Raw genomic sequence first — 20,515 nt, 5'->3', positions numbered from 1 at the left:
AACAAATTTGGTTTCAAGGTGTTTTAAATAATAAAATATAATTTAGTAGGCACTAAAAATCGGTGTTAGATTTTAACATTTAATATATAAATTAAAATGGGGTTCTACAAATTAAACTCCAAAACTATAAATAAATTAACATTCAACTTGACATTTCTTAACGAATTAAAATATTAATAGTATCAACTAATAAATATGTAAATGATAATTTTTTTTTTTGCAAAATAAAATAAGGTAACGAAATATACCTATTTTTTTTTGTCGTAACATACATACAATAAAATTATATAAAATATTTTACACGTACGATACTTCTAAGGAAATAAAATATTACGAAGAAATTATTTCCATAAAAACAGGCTGTTGTGTAAAGGAACCTACTTACTGCCTGTATCAAACCTGCCACCGTACATCATAGCAAGTGTTCAACGTAATTAATAATTCTGCTAAATAATGTGTATTTTCAAGGAGTTTTATCTAAAATACTGGGTATTTCGTAAAAATAGCATTCCACCTGTACTCCCGATTCCTCATGGTAAATATAATATCCACATTGTCAAGAGTGTATACACCGGACTACACAAATTGACGTGGGTGCCCCCTCTCACCTGTCGTGATAAATAACGAAAGATAAATTGCGCACATTGACTCAATAATGCATAATAACTTTAAAATATATCTTTATTCGTATCAAGAGCTTACTTTCCATTCAAAACGAGCGTAAATAATAAAACTAAATCAATCGAAAACACTAAACAATATGTTATCGCAGACATCAACAATCAATCGTACAAGTTAACATAAATTATAGCGCACTCAATATACAACTTCGAATCATCTATGGAACATTTTATTGATATTAAAATGTACATTTTAAAATACATAACGATGTAAGAGTTTAAACATCTGACATTTGTAAAAATTCTTGTGGATATTCCTACCCGCCTTCAAATATACGACCGTGACCTATTAGTAAACTAATTTATAAAATATGAAATGGCCTACCTTTTGAGGGTTGGAAATATAAGATACACGCACTTTCACAAAATTAACACAGAACGCTTTATAAAATATCACACAATTGAATCACCTTGTTTGAAAATAACAAATTCCACAAATACGTCACAGTAACAGACCGGCGGCCATTTTATAAATTTCAAAGACAACTGACATCTACTTTTTTAATTCTGAGTTCAATAGCTATATCGTATGTAATTTATCTAGCATGTAACATTACAAATCCCAGTTACACCTACCTATTGTATATAATATTATTTTCATAGGAAAAAAATCTACCCAAGCTAGACAGAAGACAAATAAAAATAATGTAACATTATTTTTTTACAAAACCTTCACCGTTTTCCATATCAATGGAGGTCCTCTTACAGGGACAGACGCATCATGAAATTAGTAATTTTATGCCTTTTCTACTTTTCAAATTAAAGTAGTTTTTCATGTCAAAAATATAAACGGTTATTAATGGCACTTACTAGTACAAGTACGCGTATTCAAAACTGTACATTCTACCCATCGCTAACACCATATTATTATATTTTCTTATATTATTTACTATTCCTCCCTAATTCAAAATATTCATTTGCATCAACAGATTCCATTTTCATATCTATAAATCTAGAACGTATGACTGATTACCCTATCTTTATATAATTATTCTCTAGGTCAGTGCTTCACAACCTTGTTTCACCTACGACACACCAAAATTATTCCTAGAATTCCACGGCACACCAAAATCTAAAATATACAGACCAGGGGCTCCCAAAGTATGCGCCGTGGATTCTACGGGTAGCAATATGTATGAAATATAATATCGTTTAAATAACCGCCGCGGCTTCTGTAGGTGGCGCGCATCCGAAATGTCCAATTTTCCATAGCTCTAGCTGAATTTGATCTATGATATGGGTTATGTTGGCTTTGAGAGTCACTGTGGTTTGTGGCTTATTCGCATAGACCTACGACTTAAGGAAACCCTACAAGAAAAAGTCTAACGGGGTCAAATTGTACGATCTCGGTGGCCAGTTCACAGCACCTCCACGTGAGATAGCAGTGCCCTTGAATCGCTCGTGCAGAATATCTAATTTGGCATGAGCTGTGTGACACGCAGAGCCTTCCTGTTGAATCACATGTCGTTGGTATTCATATTATCCAATTCAGATAAAAATAAGTTGGTAATCATCGCAAAAGTCGCCAAGTTGTGGGGTGTTATCTAGAGTCTAGATGACACACCTTGTCGAGCTGATGCGGTACCCAATGCACTACTTAAATATAAAAAGGGTCAAAGGATATCCAATTAACATCACTTTCTCCATTAAAACTATTTTAATTATATTTTTCACTTGTAATTTTGAATACGCAGCAGCTGTTCCATTTTTTTGTACTATTGGTTATAAGTTACTATAATTTTTTATTATTTATACGTTTTATTACTATTTAACATATTTTCCAAATTGTAAATTAGGGTAGAAAAGTAATGATATTTCTGTAACCTTTTTTTACTGAAATTAATTCGAGTTGTACTAAATGCCCCGTTATTTTATGACGTGGGAAAAACATAGACAACGATGTTTTTTTTACGTGTGGAAACATATGGAATGAATACAAAACGTTTTTTGGTTCTGGGTTTCATTTGTCAGTCAAAAATTACAAGTGTTTTAGAACGTTACAATAAAACTAAATTCCACGAAGTGAAAACTGTATTTTATTTGGACACTTTAAATTTTACGTTTCTAAATCTATTTTAAATTTATATTTCCCTATAAAATGACTGATTCCCCGCAATATTTGTACGTGAGAGATAAAAATGTAAGAATTATCCTTTTTTATATTTTACAACGTAAGCAATGATATTTTAGATCCAAAACTCTTTTATGATAATAGTAATTTAGCTTTAATTGTATAAAACTACCCATTCGAGCGATTATTCATTTTAATAACTTGTTTTTATTAATGATTATTTTTGGTTATGTACTGAACCAGTGTGTTATACACATGTATTTTATTACTCTAATGTATTTTGGAAAAAAAATCTGAAATAAATTGACCTAATGTTCCAGTTCTATTTCGTTTTTTTTTACCTGGTAAAATATATTCATCTTCTTCTGTTTGGTGTAGGGCTTGTGGCCTGTTTTTATGGTTAGCCTCCTGCCCTCCTACGATGTTGATTCCCAGCTGTCAATCCATCTCTTTGGTGGTCTGCCCGGGAGTCATCTATCGTGGGGTTGGCCGTTCAGTGCAATATTGGGGGAGTCTGGGTGGTTCCATTCTCCTCACATGAATGAAATAAACCAACGAAATATATTACTCTGAATAATACTGCATTAAAGACCCGAAATGCAAAATTGAGGAAATTTAAACTTTCGATATTTGTAATTCTTATTTTCTTTTTCCAACATGGTGTTTGATTGCAGTCGGAGAGTATTGATGGATCTGACCCTTGGGATGACGAAGAGTTGATTGAAGTTTATGATAATGCCTTGCAAATTGCCAAATCTGAAGTTGCAAAACGTTTAGCGATGAATACGAACACAAAAAATGGTAATGTTTATGCATATATAATAGAAATTTCATGAATATTCACACAGAATAGTAAACTTTATACAGATACAATATAACTTCCAAAAATATTAACACAATTTTTTTTTGTATGTATTTTTGTATGTAGTGTGTTAAAATAGATAAAAAAAATAAAAAAAAAACCTATGTAAAATGAACTTCACTGACAAGACACATAAGGTACCTTGGTGGGTCTCTGCAAAAAAATGATAATTATATTTTTGTTTTTTTAAACGAATGTATATATGTATTTATATGTTTATTGGTGGGGACTGACTGAAGCCATTTTGTCATAACGTAACGCGTTATAATGCGAGCATTCGTAGTCAATACAGCGAACCGAGCGCTCCATCCATAGTCGGAGTCCTCGCTTCGAACGACGTTACGACGAAATGCTCCGGACAGTCCCAACCTTATATTATACATAGTTAACAAATAAATGTTTCAACAAAATAATATTTAAAAAAAACCTCAAAAAAATAAAGATTGGTAACGCTTATACAAAAACAATAAAACTTCCAATGTTGGAATTTGAGAGCTCTATTAACAAATATTTTTCTGGTTACACCATAAATTACATACTTTATATTACTTATATGACTATGTATATATTACTTATGTGCCTGCTTATATGACTTTACAAAGATTGTTTTGATGGTGGTTTTTGACTTCTTATCTTCTTGATAATTGTGTTATAAAATTGAGTTGTATACTTTTCGCGGTGTCAGATTTCAAGTATATGGGATATGAGCCACAACACAACTACTAGTAAGTCATGGAGGATCAAATTAAATCACCGAATTAAACATCTGCTACTTTTAGTTGTTGAAAAGAAATATAATTTTTATTAATTGTAAAAATTAAGGATGGTATTTATTTTATGGGACACAGATAATAAAAGTGGTGGAGTTTATAATAGTGATAGATTTTGAAAAATAACTTCAATAATACATACTTTTTTTGATGTTATTACCCTTACCATGTTTATCTCTAATTTATCAGGATAATAACTATTTGATTTAAAAAAATTAAAGTTGACACGTCTTGGGTGATCTACTTAGCCCTTTGATGGGTTTTAATTAATGTTTTATTTGAAAAAATAGCAGCTTATTTATTTGTGATAATCAAAAAATTGCAAGGCATTAAATAACTTCATTTTTCTGTTTTTATGATTTTTATTGAATGTTTAAACTAATAGAATTTTAACTACTTTTAAAACTGATCTTAGATGTACAAAGGTTTCCCATCTAGTATTTGTAGTTCTTAACTCCATTTTAATTTACTACTACCGCCGTTGCTTCAGTAAAATCAGCTCGAACTTTTTCTTCGCCGGGGTGCCCGTACCAGGTATGGGCAAATCTGCAAAGGCCCATTTTTTGTGCACGGGCCAGGTGCAAGCAATATAAATTTATTTAAATAAGGCAAAGGCCCTTTTTTGCTCTTATATGGTACAGGCAAAAGGGTAATATTTTATTGCATTACTACTTAATGAACACATTAAACTATTAGATATCTGTGAAAATCTGTGAAGTTTAAAATAATATAGTCACATTATTTCAATTTTTGCCACTAAACATTGTGGATTTTATTATACATTATGTATTAAATAATTATTCTATCAAAATTATTTATGTTCCAGTAAAAAACACTTCCAAAGGTTCAAATTCCAAACAGGGTAAACCAAATAAAAAAAATCATAGTAATAACAATCACTACAAAGACACTGAAGAAAATGGAACTGATATACCTACAAATACCTGGAATGTTGAAGATTTCTGCAGAGCCATATATTCTGTAGACGGTTTAGAATATGAGGCTGTGATTACGATGATTGATGGAGATGAAGCGCTTGTGAAATATATTGGTAAAATACTTGAATTATTTTTATTATTATTATTACCTATTTCAATGTAGGATGATAAATTGAAACATTTTACTGCTTTACTTTAAGTAAAGCAGTAAAATAAGTAAGTGAATAAAACTAGGAAAATCATAGTTTTCAAAATGTATTCTTGATGCTTGCGTTTACAGGGCTTACGACCTGTCATCGGTTGGCTTAAGTGATTTATTTATATGCTTGTGTACTGATTCATTCTACCCATAATTTTTCCATGTCTTTTATTTTTAAACTGTATGTATTTAACAAAATACAATCAATACACTCATTGAAATGCCATTGTTAAAAATGTTGTGAAGTAAACATTGCTATAATTCAACTTTCTTTATGCTCAAAACCTGTGATATCTGATTTTAGGTTATGAAAATGAAGAGATATTAAGTATACATGAATTGAAGCCCTCGTTAGGTCGAAGTGAGAGGCTTAAACAATCGCTAGCCGCAAATGGCGAAGAAAAAGGTAAATGGGGAAACAAAGGTCTTATTTGTATAAAGTATCTTAGTTTTATATATATATTGGCTGTTTAGAAAACAGAACGATATTGTCAGCAATTATCCAAATTGAACATGGCCCTTCAAAAAGATAGACCAGAATTAGTAAACAGAAAACGGGTAGTGTTTCATCACGACAACGCGCGACCACATGTGGCTTTGATGACCCAACACAAGCTAAATGAGTTGAATTGGGATGTTATCAAGCATCCACTGTATTCTACAGATCTTGCTCCTTCTGATTTTCATTTATTCCGATCACTACAAAAAAAAAATATGATAAAAAATTTAATACAATAGGGCAGGTAAAAACATCCCTTGCTACATTTTTCGCATCAAAATCCACAGAATTTTATTCTACTGGTATAAATAAGTTGATAGAAAGATGAGAGAAGGTTATAAGAACTGCTGGAAATTATATAATTGATTAAATAAATAATACAAATAAAAAAAGTTTGATTTTACATGTAAAACGGTCATAATTTTTGCATCAACCCAATATATGTATGTCTTTGGATTTTGTTATTTTTTATCGTATTATTATTTGGACGTAATATTTGATGATTCTTTAATTTAAAAATATGCGAGATTGCTGTATTTTTGTTTATATACTAAAGGATCTTGCGGTATTACATTTGAGATAATATGTATATTAAGTGAAATTAATTATAATTTCAATTCAATGTATAAAATTATTCACTTTCAACAGAGCTAAAATATTTGTATTTTACTGCACATTAATAATTATTGTTTTCAGTTCCACCAGTCCCAACAAAATATTTCTCGGACAATGTAAGCGATGGTACTCGAGCCGTTCCACCAAAGAAGAGGTCCATAAAGAACTTAACGGCTCCACAACTTCCGTCATTTCCTTCTTTCGCTATGCCAAATCTCGGAAGTCATCACATGGTTTGTTTTCAATAAAATAAAATTTATTTGTGATGCTAATTATATACTTTAGAACATAAATAATTATATTATTGTATTCTAGGGAGGAGAAGAAAGCAATAAGCTGTCACTTTTCTTCTATTCAATTAAATTAAATTATTTTATTTTTAATTAATGTTTTACTTAGTGAATACCACTATTTCTTAAAATCTACTATGACACGTGTTTCGATGCATTCCGCATCATTTTCAAACACCGTATGTGAAGCTAATTCTAAATTTTAGAGTCGGGTCCTTGGGACGTTGAAGGTTGAAGAGGGGGTAGTTGCTGTTTCTTATTTTTATTTATTTATTTTTATTTTTTATTTTTTTTATTTCTTATCAGAGGAAACATAGACAAAAGGGGGGAGGCTTTAGTCATTGTCATATTATTAATTAAATTTTAAATTTAAGTGTGTATAATTTTCATCTTTAAATTTTTGTCCACCTCCGTAGTGTAATGGTTAGCACGCTCCACTACCATACTGGAGGTCCCGGGTTCAATTCCCATTCCCATGTGATTTTTTCACTGTAATATTTATTCGGTATTACCCTGGACTGGTACCTGAAGCAGAGGGCTAATCACCTTATCATCATGTGTTAATGTTCAAGATAACACTGCGTTTATTTGATGCAGTACCCTATGCATCATCAGGTGCACATAAGGGTTTGAAGAAGAATTTTCATTTAAAAATTATTTTAATCTCAGGTACCTCCTCCCCCTCCGATGCCTTGCATGAATATGATGGACATGAGCCAAAATCCCGAAGATGAAAAGAACCTACACTCCATGCTGATTAGTTGGTACATGACTGGATACTACACGGGATTCTATCAAGGAAAAAGAGCCGCCCAAGTGTATGTGCATATTTATTTTTAAAAGAAATACTCGAGTGTCTTGGAGTTATATTTTTATAATAACAATAGGAATCATATTTTTATCGCGCCGTAGCATAGTTGGGTAGTCGCAGACTCGATTCCGGCCAGTTGTAAAATAAATTCAAGAAAGATTTATTTCCAATTGGTCTGGGTGTCTGTGATGTGTTTTTCACATTTACCTTCCCTATCCTTACTATCCTACCTGCAGGCAAGCATCTTGAAAAAATAGGGCTTTGCGGGTTACTCCTTTTAAAAAAAAAAAATTAAAGAAAATATGCGGGTATAGTTATTATTATCATTTTTCTTTTTAAAATAACCCGTAAGATACCGCCTTATTACAGCCTTTAATATGGCAGTAGTATCGGTCCATAAATGATGCTATAAAAATATCATACTACACAGTGTAAAAAAAATTGTACACAAATGCTGAACTTTATCCCACAAATGAGCTGTTATCGAGATGTTTTTTTTATCTCAACATAAATTAAGAACTAAATTAACTAACTAAACTAAAAAATTTGGATGTCTAGAAATGGTCTATAAATTTGTTAATATGTACCCATATTTTGCTAAGATAAAATCTTTATTTTTTAATATGTACACCTTTTTGTGTGTTAATTATGTATCCATTTTTTACAGGTCATCAATAAAAACTGAACAAAATAAATAGAAGCTATGGTGACTGATTTGCGTGCTACGTATAAACTGATCTAAGACTTAAATTTTGTGACGGAATATGATGAAAATATAATTTTGTTATATAATTGTAAAGCTGCCATGAAAATTTCTGACGCGTTTACAAAAAAAACGCTGATGTGATAAATATTATTGGAATCTGCTGTAGGATTTTAAAAAATATCAGTCGTAAAATAAATATTTTCTAAATAAAACGATTGTTTGTATTTTTATTTGAATATCTTACTTTCTGTTATGTGAATTGGTTTATTATTATTATTTTTTAATACACTAGCAGCTGTTAAGCTGATGTATGTATATCTAATTTTAATGCACGTAGTTTTTAAATATAAAAGCAGTTTCAGTTAAAACAATATATGTACTACCTTGATCAAAAAGGTTGAAAACAACACAACCGCGTGGCGTTCTCAGTCACCCGATTTGAGTTTTCTTTCTGTCGTTGATACTCTATGAAATTTTCAGTTTCATAGCTCGGCATTTGTGACGCTGTATTGAGTACATCTGCGATTGTGCATGTTTTTTATTTTTTACAATTTTAAAAAATGGAATGGTATTTGCCACAACGAGTTTATATTAAATTTTGAGGTTTTAGTGGTGCCACGACATTGAAAATGCTAGAAAAGTGTTTTGGCAACGATACTCTGAAGAAAACGAACTTTTCAGAAGTGGCCATGAGTCCGTCAATGATGATGAATACAATGGCAGGCCTTCGACATCGAAAACCAACGAAAACATTACCAAAATTAATAAATGGATGACCGTATGCCGCATTTTGACAATTAGAGAGATGGCAAAGGAGTTAGGCATCCCTTTTGGATCCGCTCAAGACGTTTGGGTAAGGCAATTTGCCAAAAACACAATGTTTGTGGGCAAACAACTCGTTATACTTGACCATTTGGCTAAAAATGGAACGAATAGCATTAAGATGGCTCTGATGGCCATACCGAAAACCGATTATAAAAAATGTTTCGAGGGTCGATCAAGTGCTGGCATATGGTAAGTGCGTTGAAGTCGATGGGGAGTACTTTGAAGGGGACAATATCGATTTTGATGAATAATCTTGTATTTTATTAAAATTAAACACTTGAATATACCACTTTAACGAGTTTTATTTATATTTACGACTAGTTTCGAAAACGACAGATGTTTTCATCTTCTGGTACAAATTAAATTAATCATTCCACAAAGTTAATGCCGAATCAATAAATAAAATAATCTTGTATTTTTAATTTTCTGAACACATTCCGGGAACTTTTTGATCAAGGTGGTATGCTGGTTATTTTTGAAAATTTACAATTGTAGCAAATCAAATTTAGCAGTTAGTGAAGCCAGATTTGTAAAGAAGATACATACTCAATTCGGTGAATTTAGGAATTGACAGTTTTATTTTTATTTTTTAATTTTGACAATTTGAGGACAGTTGTTTAAATATTGTTATGTATGTATATAGTTATATCTGCCTCTCCATTTCCCATTCTTTCTGCCAATTCCTCTCTTAGCTTTTTTACATGATCGCAATGATAAAAGGTTGATCGCGATGATGGTGGTTGATGATAAAAGGTGGTAGAAATCAAAAACACATTTAACATTTGTAATTAAAGTTTATTTTTAAAAAGATTTCATATATTTTACATTGGAATAAATAAAGTTACCGTAATAAAATAATCATTTTTCTCTTGTGTGACATATTTACAGCCAACTTAATAATTTATGATTTTCAAAATATATAAATAAGAGTAATTAAATCTATAACAAATTATCTTCATTGTACACAAGTGCAAGTTATTCACAACACTTAATAATTACATTAAAATGAGTTTATTCATTTTGAATTATGTACTTTCTTATTTCTAATCTTATGTACTGCAAAATTGTTTATTTAAAATTAAAACATTCATTTGTACATTGGATTCTGACGACTTAAAAAATACATGCTATAATTTGCTTGCGGTGGGTCTTAGAATTACGAGAGTGAATCTACACACCGGGGTCTTAGGAAAGATTAGAAAAAATACATTTTGAACAAATTAATAAAAAAGTTATACCTACTTGCAAGATTTAGCTACTACAAATATGAATAAAACAGGTGCATGGTGCAGGTCCCTTTGTTATGAGTTAAAATGAAAAAGGCTTTTTTAGCTTCCAAATTTTAAATGTTTTGTTTAGTCTACGTAAGAAAAAATTATGTTTACATTTGTGTTTATTATTTCTTCCAAGTATATTCACAATATGAAAAACTATTGAAGGTAAAAAATAAATAATTCTGAAAATATTTAAAAAAAAACCTTTGTTGAAAAATTAATTGCTTGCATCATTCTATATTTATTACTCGTAGTGTAGGTACCGACTTGCCCATACTTGCTACAAAAATATTTTTTCAATAATGGCAAACAATTAATTATAGAATCACTATTGAGCTCTCGTAGGTACCTACTGGAGTACTTTGTGCACAATGCAAAATTTATTTTAAGTTGGTTGCTCAGTGTTGCCGACCATCATCATAAATGTGAATTTGTTAGAAAGAGACTCGTGAACATTTTTATGTCCTGAATTGGATTTTTTGTCACAGGTCACTCTATTTGAAATTGGAACTCATTGGAAATCACCATTAGATAGCCAGTAAATGCCTCCTTACTTGGTACCTACTTCCTATTTAATGTGGTATACATGTAACAGGTTTTTTCAACTAGCAAATAAATTGATATTATTCTTGAAATCTGTCAAAAAACAAGGGAATAATCTTTAAATGGTGGGAATTAAAGGATAAAGGATTAATCTTGCGATCCTCTAGAAGTAGCACATTATGATTGACAAGTGCATGTGGGGGAACGTCGGAATGTGGATCATTGTGGATATCAACATAAAATTTCTGCATTTGTGTTGATGCAAATCGTTTGTGTGATTTCACAAATAAAAATTATTGATAAACTTGAGTATTCAAGAGTTATGTTAATAGAACAATAGTATTTAAAAATAAAAATAAATGAAATGGGTATTTAAAATCTAATATTTTTCCTGAGTTAGTATTCCCTATTCTACCATTTAAAGAGGTTTTTTTAAAGAATTTTTAATATTTGCTTTATTTTTTGAGACTCAACTTGTTTACTAACTAATACTCCCGGTTCACAAGAGACCCCCTGATTTATACAGCCAATTCAAACTTCATCTTAAAAAAATAATTTGTTATTCACCCTTGTAGTCCTAAACTCTGTTAATATTATACAATATAATTCATATTGAGTACAGATATGGATTTTTTTATTATTTCCTTATGAGAGATAATCTGGGATGTGTAACTAATGACAGCATTGTATCGTTTCATATGTATGAAATAAGCAATGCTTGGAAAATAATCAAAAATGTATTTAAATATATATTTTGCCAGCTTAATTTTATTAAATTAATACATTTTGACACTGGTCTTAATATTGTGTATACATTTTTAAATAAATATTTAATTTTTTAATATAATTTGGCAAGAACAATATAGGTACCTGATTATTTTATAAAAATTATTTACAGGAAATATATGTAAATGCATATATTAATTTATATAATATCGCTACATTAAAATTTTCCCCTATATAACACAAAAGCTATTTCTTCTGTAAATTAATTTTTTAGATATAATAAATATATGCAATCAAACATGAAATATGTATTTTTTTCTCACAATGTAAATAAAATATATACATATTTCATCCGAGTAAAACAAAATGAATCATAGCCAAATAATAAAATTTCCATAATTGCATAAAATTTATGTAAATTACGATGTCTTTTTTGTCTACCTCCGTCGTGGTTAGCGCTTTTGGCTACTGTGCTGGAGAACCCTAGTTCAATCCCAGGGGGTTAAAATATATATCAGTGATTTTTAACTCATATTTTTGACTCCCTTAACTAGTACCTGAAGCGCTGGATTAATCATTTACATCTTACATCCTTCATGTAATTAATAATCAAGATAACACTGCATTAATATGGTACAGTTCCTATGCTTCACTGGGTGCAGATATAGGTTAGAAGAAGAAGAGGACAATGTATTTTAACACAAAATCATGCAGCATAATTAATTGGCTGTTTAAATACAAATTATTTAAAGCGTCAACATAAGTAAGCAATTGACATCAATGTTAAAATAATTGAGGGTAGCACAAAAACAATTGAACTGAATCTATTTTAGGAACTGATGTAAGTTACATTATGTTATGAATTACTTTTATACTAGGATATTGTCATTCAGCGCCCAACATTGCAGAAAATGTAATTAAAGCTAATTGAACAAGACTGTAAGATGTTCCAACAAATTTGAGTGCTAAACTTAACAGGATTAAACACGGTCATCTTAACATTAATAATTATACCTTAAAATATTCTATGATGATTTTGAACCCACCGCGAGAATCCATGTGAGTATCAAAGGAAACAAAATCGTACTCGATTAGGAGAATACTAATACCGCCAGCGATTATGGGGAATCCCAATACTACTGCATAATACTGAAACAGAGTTAAATGGAACTGTTAAGTAGAGTTTAAACTACTACTTAAAACCGTATTTAAATATCAGTTTTAAAATGTCAAACTCACACTATTTTTGGTCAAATAACATAAAATAACTACTTGATTAACCATCATGCCTCAAGAGACGCATACAAATTAGCTGTGTCCAAGTTACAGAAACTATTGAGTGTACGTGTATGATAACCCGAATGCCCTAGCCATTACTCCTTTTCCTACTCACTGTTCCAACTTCATTTCCTTTCTCATATAGCAGTAATGTCCTTCACCCTTAAAGTTTCTTTACGTTCTTCATCATCTGTTACCATTCAAATATATTCCACTTCTCTCAGAACTGAAGCACATGACTGATCACCTTGCCTTTATATAATTAATGATCATGTTTAAACCTCTTTGGTCCAATGATGTGCCCTCTGCACCATCAGTACAGAGAAGGGTTAAAGAATGAAGAGTACCGTAACCCCGCTCATCTCAAGGGAAGAGGGAGATAGTAGAACTCCATCCAATCTGTCTTTGCAAACTCTCCTCATACATGACTCCCAAGAATTTCAAAGTATTGGAAATACTTGATTATGCCAAGTTTTCCTCGGTTTTCGTATGTCATCTTCCAACTATATTTTCCTCATTCATTTGACTGTTCTTTCCTCATTAATTTATTTCACATGTTCAAATCATCTAAACAACAATTTCTTAATTTTATGGATAATATTTTTAACCTTCCGTTCCTTATTTCACCATACATCGTTTTGCTGAACTTTTGAGTGATAGCATTAAATTATTAACAATTTCAATTACATTTGCAGTGTTGCATGCGGAATGACAATATTAAAATGAGTATTTTTCATTAGTGGAGATTTGTTTATGATTATGAGATCATGTTTGAGATATTTTGAATGATTTCTTATAGGTAAATTGATCATAACCAAGTAGGAATAATTGTTTAATTTAATTTGTATAATTTGGCAGTGTTTTGCTTAAAAATTTAAGATTGTCCAATGAACTATAGAAATAATGCAATACTTATAATATATCATATAACAGTAATCATAGCAGAAAGGTCGAATCAGAGTAGTACGTACAAAGTTTATTCCAGATCAATGCATAGTAAATTTAAGGTAGTAAAAATAAAAATGTTGCATCCCAAAATGTAATAAATATTCTTGAGTTGTGTTGGAATCAATTAAACTTATGGTCAGTATATTAACATGGATATTTTTGAGTTACTTTAAAAGACTTGGCAATGCAACGTAACGTTGATATATTTTTACTGTAATATTTCTTTGTATCAAATTATTTATATTTGAAAAAATGTGATGAATGAATATTCAATTCGAAACAGGAACCAAATTCTGAATTGAGCTGAGGTGTGGTAATTTTTTTAAAGCAGTTTTTTTTTGTTTACAAAAATAAAGTGAAATCAGAAATGTAATCAATAAAGAAAGAATAAGTTTGTTTACGCTATTTTTGCTTATTCCCTGTAATTTTATTTATGAATTGGCATTTTTTATGAAAAATGTATTAAAAATATTTGAGGGGCAAGAATTTCAATTATTTTTTTGAATTATGCCAAAATTCATTTATTATACGAGTGTGCTGAGTTCATGCGGGTCCGTGGGGTGCGTGTGACTCAGGTCCAGGGTGGCGGGTGGGATGGGCGGAATGGGGGGTGAGGCGGAGGCGCGCGGGGGCCGGGGAGGTCGCCCCCCTCCCATGTCACCAGGCGTCGGCGGTGTGGACGTAGGAGGCCTGCAAAAAGGTTAAATTTCATTATAATTACATAATTAATGAAGCATTAAAATAATGAAAAGGCGGAATAATAGAAATACTATCATATCACAATTTAACACGCTGCTTGCAGGAAATGCATAAAGCGTCTTTTACACAATATTAGTAGAGAGCGGGAGACATTTATAAGCGTTCTATTTTCTTACTTTTAGTAGAACACGAGATGTCAAAAAACATTTTACATATCGGAATAGGTTTGGGGTTACTTGTGATTCGATTGCTAGTGATTAGTATACTACTCTAATTAATTTACTCTTTAGGGTTGGGGGAGATGAAAAAACTGCTTGACAACAATGTATTAACACGATTTTCATCATTTATTAGTTTTATGGGATTCTAAATAACCTTTTTTTTATCTGCAGCAGATTTGTGAAATCTTTTCACTGGTTCAAAAACATGAACCAGTGAAAAGATTTCAAGTTGAGTTTTGGGACAAAAACATGATTAATTTTGGGTGTTACTCATTTTGACAAATAGGCTTTAGTTAGTTTCTCGGTTCAGTTGTGTGACCATTTAGCTCTGAAGACAAAGCACCTGACTGCAGATCAGAAGATACGGATTCAAATGCTGGATAGAAATGGTAACTTTTTCCTATGAAATGTGGGATTCATATTATGCGTTTTCTCTCTTTGTTTGTAAAATATATATAAATCTCTATGTTACCTGATGATGTATGGCCCCTGATGAGGTATTATAGTAATGGGATGATGGCTGTATGCAGTTCCTCCTGTTGTATTGTGATAACTCATGTTGGTTCCATTCGGGGATATGTGTCCATTGGCGGTCAGGTATCCGTTAGCGCTCAGCGACTGCGGAGTGCTCATGTTCTGGGTGCTGTTCATCATGGGCTGTTCAGCTTGTGACTGCGAGTGCATCGCTTTCACGGCATTGGTCTTCTCTTTCTGCCATACAAACACATTGTGCACCATCGCACATCCGCAGAATATGATCCCCAAACCGATGAACACACTTGTGACGATCGCTGGCGTGGAATGAAATTGGATGAATGTGTATAAGATGATCCCTGTAAAGAAGAAAGGAGAGTTTTAAAATTTATTATGAATATTACCTATATCCTATGAGTGATGTGTGCAATATTACTCTCTGTATACATGATAAGCAACAGTCGGGGACATGAAGGTCCTGGGTTTGATTCCAAAAAGATGAAAAATGTATTTGTTTTTAAACATTACATAAGTGATTTTTAAACGACCCTGAACTGGTAGGGGAGGCGCAGGACTGATCACTTCGCCTTTATGTAATTAACGATTAGGATAACACTGTTTCGATATAAATAAGTCGTCTATGCATCATTGGGTGCGGGTGAAGATTAGAAGAATAAAAAAAAATGACATTTTATGATATTTGGGTGTGCAACCCCAAATGACCTTGCAATTATGTACTATTTTCCTTTTATTCTCCTTTAATACTTTTCACCATTTCCTTTCCCAAATAGCATTAATATTCTTCACCTTTAGCTCCTTTATTTATGTCATCTGTCGGTGTCGATGTCGGTAATGACGAAACCCGATCAATAAAAATAATAAATTAAAAGTGGAAAATAACGCTTTAGTTGATTTATCATACAAACATATTTCACTCTGGAAGGCTATCTTCATATGATCAACGATCGAGTAAATACTTTGTTGATCTGAAGCAGTGCCCTACATGTCTGTGATTTGAAAACATTTAGTCATTTTATCTAGTGAAAAAAGTGCTAAACTGCTAGGTTTTTATAAAACTCTGTTTATAAGCACTTCAACTTCTAACAAATCACTTCATACAATGCTACTATTCTGATGAGTTCAGCTTCTTGATAAATGCCACGGGCAAAGAATTAATAGGTTTGCTGTTAGATAATGATCCGACATCATGCGATGTACTCGTAACAATTCAAGCACAGATGCATTTATTTTTAATATGTACATTAATTTAAGTGGGATGTCAATTAACTACTTGCTTGTCATATATCATAATTAAAAAAATACTTGTGTATATACATATTATTTTACCTATAAATAGTGTCTAGAATGTATGATGTATTCATGGATATGAAATTAAGACAAGTTTATGGTGTTTATACGAGGGAATACCATAAGATTCACATACACAATGTATGCCTGGAAAAAGTGCAAGAATTTTTATATCTAGGAAACATGTTTTCAAGAGATGGAAATATGGATATAGGTATTGAGAAAAGAGTAAATCCAGGGAATATAATAATTGGTGTTTTAATAAATTAAATGATTGCAAATAAAAAAAAGAAATGGAAGTCCAATAGGCTGTTTTGTAAATACAACGGAGTGCTAGTACCAACACTGGTGTATGAAAACGAAACAAAGCATTGACAAAAGAAAGATTAAAGCAGAGTGAATGCTGTTGAAATCGATCCCTTAGACAAATCTGTGGAAAATTTTATGTATCCAGAAATTAAAAATGAAGATATAAGAACAAAATGTAAGGCTGTGTCGGGGTTGATTGAAAGATTAAGAAAGATTCTTTGAGTCAGTTTGAACATGTGGAGTGAATGGATTACGAGATAATAAATAAGGGAGTATATTAGGCAATTATTGTCCGCCTCCGTAGTGTAATGGTCAGCACGCTCGGCTACTGTTCTGGAGGTCCCGGGTTCGATTCCCAGGGGGGGGTCAAATAAATATAAGTGATTTTTTCACTGTAATATTTATTTAATATTACCCTGGACTGGTACCTGAAGCAGAGGGCTGATCACCTTTCCTTCATGTGTAAACGATCAAGATAACACTGCGTTTATATGAAGCAGTGCCCTATGCACTATTGGGGTGCGGATAAGGGTTTTATTATTATTATTATATTAGGCAAATGTAAATGGAAAAAGCGAAGGAAGAAAGTTTTAGCAAGCCCAAATCATACAGAATCTGAAATCAGGTTGTATCATAAGTCTATAAAACCAGATGGCATGAGTGACAAGATGTATGGATGTAGAGGAAGTTAGGAGAATATGTCAAGAAAGATAAATATTCCTAATATGAATAGTAGTAGTAAACTATTCATTATATTGGGTCATCCCATAAGTGATGTGGTATTTTTCAGATTTAATTGAATATGCGGAATTGCAAATTTTGTGCGATTACTGTTTATCATAGTAAAGTATGATTTACTCACGGTACTCATTAACAGTACATATTAACACAATTCGGATGGGTATTTTTTATGCCTGAGGACCGCTGGCGATGGGATTTGATAGTTGTGTACATATAGTTTAGACCTCAACAAAGAGATTGGTACATAATTTTCATATAAAAACATTAAATAATTCCTTATTTTCTGACTTTGAAATGAGGCTGGCGCAAAAGATAAAAATATCCTTCCCGTCCTTAAACATCAATCTACCAAACGGGTAGAAATACCTTTCCCGTCCCAAGTGTGTTAGCAGTGTACAAGTTGCACAAGGTGATATAAGAGGACTGAAATAATATAAAAATGTTTCAAATTCTCACCAGTTAAAAATACTGGAATTGAAATGAAGAATCCTCCAACTGCACAAACCCTTGTTACAGCTGATTTTTGAAGATATTTGTTCGTTCTGAAAAAATAAGAGAAGGAAATACAATTAATTACAATTGATTATGATGAGATACATGATACATGGAACATTTATAGATAACGAAAAAAAAAATATGTTTAAATAAAACTAAAATTAACTTAACAGAAAAGTAATAAATAAATGCTACATAATATGTTGGGTTTGGTTTCAGGTAAACACCCGGGAAGATCAAAATAAATATAAAAGTCATTTATTTTTCGCTGTCATACTTATTGAATATCACACTGAACGGTACCGTAAAGTGGGTATACTTTGCACCATGGGTGATACTTTGCACCACCTTCTGTAAAGAAATTGTAGAGCTGGTCATCTCTGATACATGTCATTTTTCATTCTACTTTCTATTGTTTCTGATAGACGGCACTTCAATCTACTTTTTAGTTTACAGAAGTAATAGTCGGTCGCTATTGCTTCAATGCGTTTTTCCTGTCCGAACGTAAAGAAAGTTTTCTGTCTGAAAATTGTGTCCGAAAAAATCCAGTGGAATCAGTATACTGAAACTAGTTACAACAAGTGAGTGGTCTCTAAATCGTAGGTAGATAGGCCCTGCTTTTCTCAAATGCTGTATTTTTAGTTACGTTGTCAAGTTTATGTAAAAATAATATTTTTTTAAGAACTGACTTGTATTGACCACATTTGGGGTAACATTGCACCAAATGCAAAGTATCCACAAAAGGCCATAGTTAATTAATTTGATGAAAAGTCTTAAAAAGGCTAGTACAACTTGACATGTTTGCTAAATATCTATTGGTTTTGTGTACTTACTTAATTCCTGATGGTATATTTTTTTCAAAAATGTCAAGAACACACAAACAGCGGCCTAATGCCAGACGATACTGCGATTTTACACCGAAGAGAGTGGAGCAGTGTTTGGAGGCCATTCGAAATGGTACAATCAGTCAAAGAAAGGCTAAAGAAATTTTCAAAATCCCCAGAAGGACGATTAACTATAAGCTCAAAGGTCAGCACACAAAACCTGTGGGAAAACCTCCGATATGTGACAAGGGCGAAGAGCAATCCTTCGTAAACTGCAAGGTAGACATGAGTGAGTACGGTTTCCCAGTGAGTGTTTTTATCATTCGCTACATTCTAATAGCCTATTTGGATAGATTTGGCAGAAGAGTACGAATATTAAAGAACAACGTACCAGGCTCTGAATGGATAAGATCATTTTTGCAAAGACATAAAACCTTGACTGTTGCTAAAACTAGTCAGTTGCTTAATCGGTTGCCATTAAAAGCGTATGACGATGACGTGCGCAAGAGTTTTCAACAGTTTTTGGAAGAAAACAGATTCAACCCAAAGAATTCAGTCTTAAAACGCAGGAAAACGATACCGATAGAACCAGGTAAGAGCATTGCTCACGATCCAAATGTCGAAATGAACGTTGACGAGACACAAATGCTACCTGAACCAACTACATCAATGATCCCACCTTCCGCATCGAAACTTCCAGCATATCTAGCATTAACAGATTATAGTTCACACGGAAGCTTTGAGGAAGAGGGAGAAGAACAAAAACGATGACTGAAACCAGTTATCGTATTTGTTCTTCCGTTTCATTAGGACCAGTAAAAAAGAAGGTGGGAAAATATGTCGTATTTCATTATGAAGGAGAAAAATTTCCGGGACAGATTTTGGAAATAAAGAAAGACAGAGCTGTTAAATCCATGCAGGAGAGTCTCAAATCGTGGAAGTGGCCGATGAAGGATGACTTTCTTCAATATTCTTGGAAGGATGTAGCGGGTTCCATAAAAGAACCGAAAATGCAATCCAAAAGAGGTTTCTTTACCGTCCCGGAACCTCACCATATTTAGACCTAATTTAATTTTAATTCCTATTACCTTTATAGTACGATATGTTTTATTATCCACCTTTTATTTTATATAATTTTAAACCTTCAGTATTGAAAAAAAAAACATTTTTGTTAGATTTTTCAATATTTTTTTTAAAAAATTTCCATCAAGTGTCTTATTTTTCCATAATTATACAATATTATAATCTGCATTTAGTGAACTGTGAGCCAAAACCCTTCATAAGGTGCAACAAAACTTGTAGGATAGCCTTTACTTTGCATAAATTTGGATTCTAGTACGAAAAGTGTAGAGAAAATATCATGGTGCAAAGTTGTACTTTACCCCGGGATACTTTGCACCAAAATTTAA

The 20,515-nt window shown here is 32.0% G+C and overlaps 3 protein-coding genes across 3 annotated transcripts in view; 1 reads left to right on the top strand and 2 right to left on the bottom strand.

The window, feature by feature from the left end:
- Csk (C-terminal Src kinase) overlaps positions 1-1,158 on the bottom strand; it is a 96,943-nt gene extending 95,785 nt beyond the window's left edge. Inside the window, exon 1 of the mRNA XM_088258935.1 lies at positions 1,006-1,158. The gene's annotated coding sequence lies outside the window, so the exon portion shown is untranslated. The remainder of the gene's footprint in view (positions 1-1,005) is intronic.
- Positions 1,159-2,615: 1,457 nt separating this feature from the next.
- On the top strand, positions 2,616-8,657 carry Smn (survival motor neuron). The gene is made up of 7 exons (XM_088258933.1): positions 2,616-2,820; positions 3,426-3,552; positions 5,210-5,434; positions 5,825-5,926; positions 6,716-6,867; positions 7,594-7,742; positions 8,403-8,657. Exons 1-7 carry the CDS (start codon positions 2,779-2,781, stop codon positions 8,431-8,433), a joined length of 828 nt encoding a protein of 275 aa, XP_088115059.1. The 5' UTR covers positions 2,616-2,778; the 3' UTR covers positions 8,434-8,657.
- Positions 8,658-14,366: 5,709 nt separating this feature from the next.
- LOC148310118 (uncharacterized) overlaps positions 14,367-20,515 on the bottom strand; it is a 56,329-nt gene continuing 50,180 nt past the window's right edge. Inside the window, exons 2-4 of the mRNA XM_088258928.1 lie at positions 18,244-18,329; positions 15,428-15,788; positions 14,367-14,725 (exon numbers count right to left, since the gene is read on the bottom strand). Of these exons, the coding sequence (XP_088115054.1) occupies positions 14,560-14,725; positions 15,428-15,788; positions 18,244-18,329 (613 nt within the window). The 3' untranslated portion in view covers positions 14,367-14,559. The remainder of the gene's footprint in view (positions 14,726-15,427; positions 15,789-18,243; positions 18,330-20,515) is intronic.

The sequence above is a fragment of the Brachycentrus maculatus genome, unplaced genomic scaffold (genome assembly GCF_059751285.1).
Source record: "Brachycentrus maculatus isolate JH-2025_06_01 unplaced genomic scaffold, ASM5975128v1 h1tg000105l, whole genome shotgun sequence".
NCBI lineage: Eukaryota > Metazoa > Arthropoda > Insecta > Trichoptera > Brachycentridae > Brachycentrus > Brachycentrus maculatus.
This window is presented reverse-complemented; position numbering and strand designations above follow the sequence as displayed.

Bases quoted from the DNA above. Each gene is read 5' to 3' on its own strand.
- Smn (XM_088258933.1), top strand. From the start codon at position 2,779: ATGACTGATTCCCCGCAATATTTGTACGTGAGAGATAAAAAT. The intron at 3,553-5,209 runs GTAATGTTTATG...TTTATGTTCCAG, and splicing joins GAATACGAACACAAAAAATG to TAAAAAACACTTCCAAAGGT. The intron at 5,927-6,715 runs GTAAATGGGGAA...TATTGTTTTCAG, and splicing joins CGCAAATGGCGAAGAAAAAG to TTCCACCAGTCCCAACAAAA.